The 11,826-nt window shown below is 31.8% G+C and overlaps 2 protein-coding genes across 3 annotated transcripts in view; one reads left to right on the top strand and one right to left on the bottom strand.

The window, feature by feature from the left end:
* The window catches only part of LOC130995475 (octanoyltransferase LIP2, mitochondrial-like), a 41,764-nt gene that overhangs the window by 15,130 nt on the left and 14,808 nt on the right, over nt 1-11,826 (bottom strand). The gene's annotated exons all lie outside the window — the stretch shown is intronic.
* Nucleotides 4,599-6,916, top strand: LOC130995474 (non-structural maintenance of chromosomes element 4 homolog A-like). Its single transcript, XM_057920764.1, has 7 exons — nt 4,599-4,782; nt 4,868-4,948; nt 5,470-5,710; nt 5,820-5,910; nt 6,086-6,299; nt 6,375-6,466; nt 6,546-6,916. Exons 1-7 carry the CDS (start codon nt 4,662-4,664, stop codon nt 6,741-6,743), a joined length of 1,038 nt encoding a protein of 345 aa, XP_057776747.1. The 5' UTR covers nt 4,599-4,661; the 3' UTR covers nt 6,744-6,916.

Raw genomic sequence — 11,826 nt, 5'->3', positions numbered from 1 at the left:
AAACAACAAGATAAGATCTTCTTTACAGAGTATATGTCTAAGAAATTATTTATCTAAATATGATTAATCTTCGACTAATCAAATTAAGACCACCTACACTCTTGTTGCTCCTTTGAAACACTGTAAGAACTGGGCTTGAAGCTTCACAAATTCCATAATCAGTTATGGACTCACAACACCTCTATCAGAGGACGCAACAGCTAACACTAGTAGGCAGCAAGATGTATTTGGAGGAGCTATCGAGTTTGCAACAAGTTTTTCAATCTCCAAATGCATAACCTCATAAATGAAAGTGTTATCTGGTATTTATAAGCATCCCACTGGTCGTGGTCTTCATGGAAGTTCAGTTGCACAAGTGGAGATAACTTCATTCGATAGTCATCACCCATGGTCTTCTTAATTGTCGCATACTCATTTGAAAACTGATCATCCCTTTATTGTACTATAACCTATATGAACGAATAATATATATGTGCAGTTTATAAATTAAGATAAAATTGATTAAATAAGAAGTAAATAATCTGCATGGATAAAGTAAGTAACAATTTTCATGTTTGTTAGTTAAGATGTCTGTCATGACATCAACTAACAGAAAATAACATTTATTGGTAACACACCAACTAACATGCTTAACATTTGTTGGTAACATACCAACTAACACGCTTACAATCATAAAAACCTTAACAAGAATAACACACACACACAAACACATACGTGCAAACCAACTTAAAAGTATGAGAGCAAAATGGCAGTTGGTATAGAGAAAAGTGAGGGAGGCACGACAGCAACGGCTCATGGATGTGTAAGGGGGGTAGGACAACAACGACGCTGATGGAGGCGATAACGAAGCGGTGCAAATCTAAAGCTTGATTTAGGTGGGAAAGCGGAGGTGTTGCGGCTCAGATAAAGGACGAAGGTGCGGCGGCACAGGGGAAAGGCGGATGCGTAGCATTTGAATGGCGAAGGCACGACGACCTAGAAGGATGGCGAAGGCATGGTAGGGCAAGGGATAGGACATAGGTGATGCGGCAGAGGGAGAGGGGAATGTGTGACGATGAAAAAGAGAAAGATGGATAACTAAATAAATAATTAGATATTAGAAATACACTTAATACACTAAACACCAATTCCTTAAATTTTGTGTCCAAAATAAACAACTTATGTTGGCTGAGATGGATGGAGTAAATAATATAATAAATAATAATAATTATTATTATTATTATTGTTGTTGTGTTCAACACATGTAAAAATAAAAACTGTTAAAAATACGAGCTAGTCTATGAGCCACAACAATCTTCTTGACTAATTTATTGAACTCTAGGGGGGTGTATTCGTTCAAGACTTTTAAAAGTCTATAAAAATCCAGAGGTGTTCGTTTCAGACTTTTAAAAGTCTGTGAAAATCTAAAGGTATTTAAAAATCTATGGACTTTAAAATTGGAATGACTTTCATTGATTTCGTTCAAAAAATACACATGAACAAATCCAACCACAGACCACGAGAATTTGGAATTCTTCAGATTATCCAGCGTTCGCTGGGTTCCGGTGGACGCGGCTCAAGAAGCCAACGCCGGCTGGCACTCAGCGGTTGATGCTCACAAATCCAACGATGGCTGGGCCCTAGCGACCGCTCGGATAAGCCAGCGGGATGGATTCACTAAGCCAGCGGTCGCTGGCACCCAGCGAGCGCTGGGTATCCAGTGATCGCTGGATCCCAGCGGGCGCTGGGACTCGGTCCACCGCTCATGGGCTCGCAACGACCGCTTGTTTTTTGGTTTCAAATCTAGAAAAATCACGAGCAATTCTTGTTAAAATTCATCCAAAATCTTTGCAGATTCCTGTTTAGAATTCTAAAAATATGAAGACTCTTTGTGAAATCGATAGATTTCTAAAATCCAGAGATTTTAGAAATCTACAGAAATCCTGAACGAATACACCCCCCTAAATTTGGGACACAGTTTAAGCAAACTTCAACAACCATCAATAACAAACCCAAGCTCAGAATTGACGACGTCATTCGAACCAAGAACATCAATGACAAATTTATTGTCCAATCATATCTCCACCCTCTTTGACCCCAACTCTTTCATCCATGAGGCTCAACTCTTTAATTCAATGAGAGAGCCTTGTGGCACATGGTGCCTCTTTCTTCCATCCACATGCAACCTATCAATTGCATAATCTTTATTGTCACAAATTCCTCTTTTGCATCTTGCACAATGTTTACATTAAAAATGGAGAAATGATATTATCTGATTTGGAGTAAAAGTGAAAATAATGAAATTCTTTTTTGTATAAAATGAGGGGGGCAGGGGAGGGGGGGATTTAATTTATCTGTCATTTATTAATGATAATTTCACAATCAAAGATAACACACCTTTAGGGGGTGTTTAATTTTGATATATTGAAACTTTAAATATTCCAACACATTTGATTATTGATATCATTTAAACTAATTTTGCTTGATTCATATCTCATTAAAAATGTTAGGATTGAAGAAATATTACTTTTTAAGACATAAATATTCAACCATTTATTTTATCTATATATTATATAAAAGAGTAGTATAACGGCTACTTTTTTCCCACCAAAATTTCTCTCTCCTCACTTTTTTTTTGTTTTGATTCTCTTATAAAAATCGTCAATTGTGATTAATAAAAAGATATTCAACATGGAAGTTAAATTAAAGATAACGAAAAGATCTTTAATTTGATATAAAGATTATAAAAAATAAATTTGAAACAAATAAGTTATTATCAATTAAAGTTACAGTTTTTTTTTCTATATCTCCTTTCTCTTTTCTAATTTCTTTTAATTATAAGGTTCTTTCTCCTTCATTCATTTTTCATATTTTTTATTTTTTTATTATAACAATTTAATGCAACTAAAAAGATGAAACTTATATTTATTCATTTTAGAACTCTTTAGGTTAAACATAATTTTTTTAAGTGAATTTTATATTAATATATATATATATATATATTAAAATAGATTTTCAAATACAATTTAGATTTATTAAATTTTCAGTATATTTTTATATGGATTTATATTAACATATATTTTTTTTATTTCTTAATTTAATTTAATATTATATTGACAATTACTTATCTATTAAGCAAAAAAAAATGATTAATTGGAGAATCATAAATGTTTCTCTTTAAAATATAAAATAAAAGTAAATTGAAGAGTTTAATTTTGTCGAGCATGTCTATTCAAATTTACTTAAATCATATACTCCACATTTTATTTTTGAAAATGAATGACACGTTCAACCCTTTATTTTTTTTGCTAACCCATTGATAAAAAATATTTGTCTGTAAAATACACAAATAAAATTTTTGATGCATATAAAAATAATTGTTGTCATGTTTATTCAAGTTACATGGCACGTGTGCACTTACGACTCACCGATGAAACCATTTTTCTAATAAAGTTTTTCTTATTAAAATCAAAACACCAACTAAAATAATGCAAACATCATTATTCAATATTATAAAATTAAACTTAATAAACTGAACATTCTTATTATGAAAACGAATCTTGTCTATTCGCAAAATCAATTCTTTGGATGTTGTATATGAACTTTATTTTAGAATTTGTATTCAAACAAAATGACCACATAAATATGATTAAATATACAGTCCAAAAATATACTACTAAACTATATGCAAACAAATAGTTTTGAACATCTTAGAATATTATTATATAATGATACTCATTATCAGTTATACTTACTTTTAATGGTGAATATATATATATATATATATATATATATAAGGGAAGACTAAAATAAGAACGCTTCTTAAAATATAAATTAGGAACCATTTTCAGCCCTTAGATCATCAAGATCTACGGTTGATTCATCACCTTGTTGGATAAATTCATGGTCCTGAGTTCGAATCCCAAAGGTAGCAAAAAATTATTTTTCGCAATTCATGCCTTTATACAGTTTATTCATGCGTGTTATACATAAAATTCATGCATTTTTGCTGGTTCGTAATTCTTAAAATAAGGGTGGTTTATTGAATAACCGCCCCCTATATATATATATATATACACACATTATCAATGAAAATCAATTAATTGGTAATTGAAAATATAAAATTGAAAATTTATATATTTTCGGATTCATGTTTTTTATTGAAATTATGTCGTGGATAATTTCAATTTTTTATTTAGATTTATATTTACATTTATTTATATTTATATTATATATATTTAATATGCATATTTATTTATTGAAAAAATTGTTCAGTTTCGATACTGATCGTGGGGCGTGTGCTAGTTACTTAATAGATTAGGTATTTAATGTTAAAAAAATGGACAAACAAGTCCTTAACATTTATAAATTTGAGCAAATAAATCTCTTGGTCTACGACTGTGAATGCTAGAGATTCATTTGTAGCAATTCATGAACGCTATGGATCTAATTTTACAAAATTTAACGTTAGAAATTGGTTTATTGTAGCATGGGCTTAACATTTTTTCTTCTTTTTTAATGGGTTCTAGTCTATTATCAAATCGAGCCTGTAATTTGATTTGGAGGGAAAATGAAAAGATGAAAAACCGCCAAACTTCCCACCTCGCACGTTTGTCGATGCACTTACTAAACTCTTCATATTCTGGCCCAAGGCTTCCACGCTACGCCAAACACCAAGAGCGATGGAGACGGAGACCGCCCTTGCAATTCTTAAGGAAGAAGAAAATACTCATCCCAATCTTTCCGGTTCCAAACGTAGGGAACTTCGTTCATGCTACCGTGAAATCGAAAGATGCATTAACGGTACATTTAATTCTCGAGTTTTAAAACCATTCATTCCCCTCTCGTTTCTCGCTTCATTTTTCCTATTCGAATTTTATTTTTGCAGAGGGGAAAGATGATATTGCAGATGCGACTTCCAAAAAGTTCATGGCCATCATGAACGAAGTGGAAAACATCCATCAACATGGTATTTTTACTCTTCTATGCACTCCCACTGCGTGTCTCTGTGTTCTTTGATGTTTTATTTTGTTATCAAGTCAATTTTCTGCAGCAAGTTTAAATGCGTGTCTGCGTTTGCTTGCTTCTTTGTTTTTAGGTATTTTGTTTATTTTTATGGTATTAAAGTTTTATGCTTTTAACGCAGTATTATTTTGCCTTCAGTGTGTGTGTTTTCTGAGGTATGTAATCTGTTGAAGTTCCAGCTTTTTACAGCGTCCATTTGATTTCATATTGTTATTGCTTCCTGATTCTGCTGCTAAAGTTCATCAAGCTTCATAATTCTTGAATTATATCTGAAGATTGTACTTTCTCTGTCCCTATCTTATGGATGATATCGAAGATATTACAATCTCTTCAACAAAAAAAACAATTTTTTTTCCCACCTGAGAATTTCAGCCTGAAATATCTAAAGTTTTTACATCATTTTTAGATGCTTTGTCATCTTGCTTCAATTGTAATATCACTATAATGTATAATGTTGAATTGCAGTAAGCAAGCCGCGAGAGCAGGTAGCAGATGCAGAAGCCTTCTTAGGGCTGACCAGCATATTGGTGGACTCTGTTAGATCACATAGTAAGGCAGGTGTTACCCCAGTTGAGTTTGTTTCTTGCTTGATCAGAGAATTCGGGCAGGTGAAAAGGCAAAAGGAGAACTCTTATAATGTCTCGTGGCAAGATATTGGCTATTGTGTTTCGCCTATTTTCAAGAGCGGGTCCGGGTGCAGGACAATGTGAGTCAAGTGGCCATATATTTCACCTTCATTAAGATATGAAAACTGCATTTATAATATGAATGTGTATGCACATGTTGTTTTAAAGCATCTTGTGCTGTTTCTGCAGGATTGGACCAATGAAAAATGAGCTCAAGCCACGGAAGCGAGTTGTCCGTGCAAAACGAGCAAGACCAATGAAGAAAACTATACCAGAAGAGGTTGGATTGATAAGTTTTCAGTTGTCCAGCCGTATTATGTTATGCATGATATTTGTATCTAATTTGAAATATAATGTAACAAGCTCGTGTTTCAATTATAGTGCTTCTGTCCATGAAGCTTTGAGTTCATCACTAATCTATGCACAATCTCACTAGTCCTTGTTCTCTGCAACAGCTGGAGACCACTGTAGATTTGGTCTCAAACACTGATCGGAACATACATGTGATGTTTGAGGTATTGAAGAGGAAGAAAAAGGCTGAAGTTGAATGCCTCGTCTTAAATAGATATTCATTTGCTCAGACAGTTGAGAACTTATTTGCACTATCGTTCCTGGTCAAAGACGGTAGAGTTCATATGTATGTGGACGAGACTGGTGCTCGACTTGTCGGTAACAGCTCTTGCCCGTTTGCCCTTGTATTGTTGTTTATCTATATTTTGCATTGATTTTTTTAATTCGTTGCAGTTCCAAGAAACGGTCCAAGCGCAGAAGAAATCAAGAGTGGTGTAGCTAAAAACGACCACTTCGTATTCAGACTCGACTTCAATGATTGGGAGGTAAGTTCTAAAGAACACCATTGTCATTCAAATACTTGTTTTCCACTTTGCTGGATTGAATATGGGTGTTGAACTGCAGGTGATGAAGAGATATGTGCCAGATGGGGAAGAAGTTATGCCGCAAAGGTATACATTCGACGTCAAACCATGTTCTGCAAAATCAAATGATGAAGAATCCGTCATACCAGAAGCGATTCCAATTGATTCTCGATTTGTTTGCACGGTTGCGAAGCACGCGAGGAACTATGTGGCCATACCATGCATGATTACGACGTAAGATGATGAATCTGGTTGTCTTGTCCCTCATTTTGTTGCCTGAAACTTTGGCATGTATAGAGCATTAGAGCTATTTATCTGATCAAGTAGCAAATTGTGTAGCAACAACTTCTCACCTGATGTTGAAATTGCCGTCTTTAATGATCAAGATTTCTATGTCTGAATTTATATTTAGACTGATTCAATATAATCTGAGAACCTTTCCGAGTAAGCAATACATGCCCAATAACTAAAACAAATTTTGAACAAATGATCCCATTTTGTTTATGATGACTTACAAGTTACAAAGCTTAGCTTTAAGATTTTTCTTTCAAAACTCGATCAGTACTTATATTTTGATTACTTTTTCACCAGTCTCCATAAATCACTTAGCAAGACATCATACTATATAAGTATATAACGAATATCCATAATTTAACCATTTTAAACTTAAGAAATGACCCATAATAGCATAAATAAATATGCATATATACTATCAAGATAAATTTCCTTATATTTCATTTGTCTGCAACTGTAACAATGTAAAACGTATACATTTCTTACATTCCAACAGGATTTCTACCTGTTACAATTAAAAATGTTTGACAAATAAAACGTAGATTGAATTAGTATGAGTAAATATCACTTTGAATCTCAAATTATTTTTCACTTTATATCAAAATTATTCAAAACCATTGAGAATATGAATTGAAATCATGAACCATCAATAATTTAGTAAATTTGTCCCGATCATTTTTCGATTCTGGAATATTGACGTGATACGCCAGATGCCACAAGAAATTACGTGGAACTTTAACTCATTTTGGCTTGAAACTCCACACCGTTAAAAAAAAAAAAAAAAAAAAAAAGATAAAAATCCCCCCATCTTCCCCACCTCTCTTTGTTCCTCTCTCTTAATTGAAAATGGAGAGGGCTAGAAGAACTAAGGGAGAAAATGACAATGTCGGGTACAGAATTAACCTTCTTCCTCTTTAAGTAGTGAATCAAGAGTTCTTCATGCCCGTTTAGTAGGGTGAAATCTGAACCCGATTAGAAGCATAATGCCGTTTTGAACTCAGTTCTGGCTCCCTCCATTTTCAATTAAGAGAGAGTAGGCTGGGAAGAGGGTGAGAAATTTTTAAATTATTTAATTAATGAGTCGTCCTTTTTTTGTAATTTTATGTGGCATTCGGCATCCCCTCAATATTTTAAAGTTGAAAAATGACCCCTCGGTATATATTTGTTAATTTTTTATATATAGTTCATTTTTTTCTATATTATTAATATTTTTTTAATTGGAAATTTTCAAAATTATATTTACCCAACTAGTATATAAGTCGTCCATTTGAATCATCAAGTTATAAGATGCATGATTGGGATTTGCAATTTAATTTTGACTCCATTCTAGTATGTTCAACTCATCGAAATTCAGAAAAAGATCCCCCCGTTGTGCACTGTACCGTGCTCTGCACCAAAATAGGCAGAAAATGTAAAAAATTACAAAAAAAAAAAAAAAATGAAAAATGAAGAAAGTGTTAAACTCCCCTTATTTTTTATAAACACTTACTTCAATTTGATTATTCAATAAACCGGTTTACTATAGTCTACTTTTAGTTCACCCAATTTTACTACACATTCTTAGATTTTGGGAGAGTAAAAATATTGGCTATAATCAAATTTCATGGATAATATTATAGTAATATCCAGATAAATATTTCAAAATTTGTAATAGGTGAGACCATATATATTTTGACTTAAATGAAGATGCCATATTACATTTGGATCATATATTTGGGCATAAAAGTAGAGATTGCACAGGATTAGATCATACAGCTTTTATATATAAAGTGAAACAATTCTCTTAATTCACGCAAGCTAATCAAATACCTACTTTTGATAAAATTGATATTATCTTTGATCATTCAGTCATGTCAAGATTTACAGAACTTATAATGTGAAAGAAATTAAGTGCATAGAATTTCAAGTTTCAAGTTGTGTTTAATTTAAAATCAAGAAAGCAAGTATATACGTTGTTCGATTTTGGAACTTTCCTATAATTAATAAATGCTTTAGTATGATGATTATCGCTTTTGTGAGTGTGAATGGGTCTGGTATTCATCAGCAAACCATGCATTAATTGCAGTAGAAAGCCAATCGCATTTATGAACAGCGAGGGATTAGCTTACAACAAAATATTTTTTAGAAATGACAACTCAGATTGAAAAATTCTTTCTTCTGATATAGTGAGGGCTTTATCCTTTATATGTTTTTTGAATACTTCTGTCAAATATTTTGTTTACACAGTCGCTGCTATATTTCTCCATGGGAAGAGCTTAATACCACCTCATTTAGGTTTTATACATGTGAGTCTGTGAGTGTGTGTGTGTGTTTAGGGTTCTTTCATGTGTGTGTGTGTGTGGAGGAGGTGCTTGTAATACATTTAATTTGCTTACATTTTGTTATGTTGATTTGGATGAGATAAAATTGAAGAGCTTCTGTTTTCTTTTTAGGATTTTGTTAGTTTATTAGGAAAGATAAGTGGATTGGAATTTCACCTTGGTGAAATCTTAATTAGTTGTTGATCATCGTGGATCTTGTTTCATGATCAAACAGAACATAAATTGATAATTAAGTGGATTTTTATTATTGTCATTCGTATGCTCTTAATTTGATTCACTTACATGATCATTGATCTAAAAGAGTACATAACATAGACTTAATTGGCACAAACAAGTCATTGAAGCACTAGCTTATTTCTTCTTCTTCTTTTTTTTTTTTTTGATAAGTTAACAATATTAAATAAAGAAATTTAAAAGCCGTACCACAGGAGACTCGAACCCAAGACCTTTGGCCTTAGGCATTACCGCTTGGCCAACACACGCACACGCACTAGCTTATTTCTTTGTTTTCTCATTATATTGTCCATATATAGATTTTTTGTCAATTATATGTCATACTTGCCTTTACCGTTAAGTATATTTTTGTGTATATTTGTCGTTTACAGAGATACTTTTATTTGTCATATACGGCTTTATTTGTTGTTATATATGTATACTTTTATATATGCTTGTCGTATACTTTCTGTATATATTCTTACATTCAATTATACGATCAAGTTTTCGCGAAAGTCACTCAAGTTAATAGGTTTGTGAAAGCTCTTATATACATTCTTTTCAATTGTATATTCCTTAAATTAAGTTGTTTATAATTAATTACTATATTTTATTCTACAACACATATATGTTCTTAATTATAATTTTCAAATTTATCCTTTATACTTAAAGTAGTATCATTTTAATTCAAGTTAATTAATATTGGAAAATAAGTATGTAAATTAAGCTTATATATATATATATATATATGTCCTAATATAATCTTTATAGTATATTGAAATTGATACACATTATTAATAAATATTCTTACTTGCTCATACACATATTACTCTTTTTGTTTATTTATTTAAGGTGTATTAATCAGATATATAATGTGAAGTGCAGATAATGGATAGCCGCAAAGGGAAATCTCAGTTGGACGATGATGAAGTTAAGAAAATCGATCTTACCTTAAAATTGGGACCATCAAATCATTATAACCAAAATCAAGAACAAAATGAAGATGATGCTACTTGCAGAAGAGTGAATGATCATGATCATATGGTACAACTTTTCTTTTTCGTATTAATTGAAGGTTTAATTTGTTCTATATATTAACTAATTTGCTACTTAACTGAACCAACAATCATTATGATCAAATAGGTCTATTAATTTGAAAGGTATGTAGCCACATCGATTGCGCATTAATTTATACCAATATAAACTGCATTGATTAATTATTTATATAAATAAGCTATGGATAGTGTATGTCTTTGATAAGTGTAAGAATATTAAAATAGCTAGTTTAATTTTGGACATGCAGGGAAATTGGAATGTGGAGTATAATAGTAGTTCATTAGCCGCAGCTTCAAGCAATGTTGCAACTACTCCAAGTCGTAAAAGACCTATTTTAGACGATACCAAAGCTTGCAAAGCTTGTGGATCCAACACTACTCCTCTTTGGAGGAAAGGTCCTGATGGTCCACAGGTCACTATTTTCCCTTCATTTTCTTTTAATCAATAATTTTAGATAAACAAATACTTAATTGGTTGCAATTAATATATGTATTATTTTTATTGTCAATTAATTATTAAATTATAATTAGATATTAATAAACTCTAAATGAAATTGATAAATCCTAAATTATGGCTAACAAACTCTAAATAGATATATAGTGTATCTGGATGTACACAAATTTTTGCTATAAATGAAAATACTCCATCCGTCTATGAAATAAACTTCCATTTGGAGTTCGACATAGAAATTAAGAAAGTTGATAAAGGTGTTGTGAGTGAGATAAAAGAATAGTATATAATCACATATTTGTTGTTTACTAAAATGGATTAGAACTTTGATCGACATATTTGGCTAACTATCGGCTAATTCTGCAATTTGAGATAACAATTAACGTTTGCTTTCGTGGAATTCGACAGCCAACTAGATTTTCTAATATAGAATAATTCGATCGACTCATTCTACATTCTAAATATAATAAACATATTCTAGAATATTTGACAGTTGATCTAAACTTTGAATTTAAATAGGTAATTTTCCCGAAACTGATTTAAAGCTGTTCAGTGACCAATGATGTTGGTCTCATCATAGCAATTCTTCTGTATAGATGACCAATGATGTGATCTTTTAGGGTCTCTATCTTGTACCGTACATTGAGATGTCAATCCAACCCAAAATCCGTGAGTTGACCTGATTAACTCGTCAATTTAATAGAGTTAGGGTTAAAAAATTACAATTCGAATTGAATAGCCCGTAATCAAATAATCCGACACCCGATAGGGTGGCCCGAAGTTAATCCGAAACCCTATAGGGCTGACCCCAAAATAATGTATTCACTTGATTATATGAAAATTTTCCCGTTATTTGATTTTCAACTTCATTACTTTGCTTATAAAAATTTGTATAATAAGATATTTTTTCCAAAAGTTTATGAAATGTATTTTAATTCAATATTAGAAAGTTATACTCATCATTTCAGTTCTTTGTATTTTTTATCC

The sequence above is a fragment of the Salvia miltiorrhiza genome, chromosome 7, assembly GCF_028751815.1.
Source record: "Salvia miltiorrhiza cultivar Shanhuang (shh) chromosome 7, IMPLAD_Smil_shh, whole genome shotgun sequence".
NCBI lineage: Eukaryota > Viridiplantae > Streptophyta > Magnoliopsida > Lamiales > Lamiaceae > Salvia > Salvia miltiorrhiza.
The sequence above is the reverse complement of the archived record's forward strand: the minus strand, read 5'-3'. Positions and strand labels throughout refer to the sequence as shown.

What these genes read in the sequence shown, in the direction of transcription:
- LOC130995474 (XM_057920764.1), top strand. Translation starts at nt 4,662, where the DNA reads ATGGAGACGGAGACCGCCCTTGCAATTCTTAAGGAAGAAGAAAATACT. An exon ending in GGGTCCGGGTGCAGGACAAT is followed by an intron (nt 5,711 to 5,819) that starts GTGAGTCAAGTG and finishes CTGTTTCTGCAG; the next exon opens with GATTGGACCAATGAAAAATG. An exon ending in TCGACTTCAATGATTGGGAG is followed by an intron (nt 6,467 to 6,545) that starts GTAAGTTCTAAA and finishes GTTGAACTGCAG; the next exon opens with GTGATGAAGAGATATGTGCC.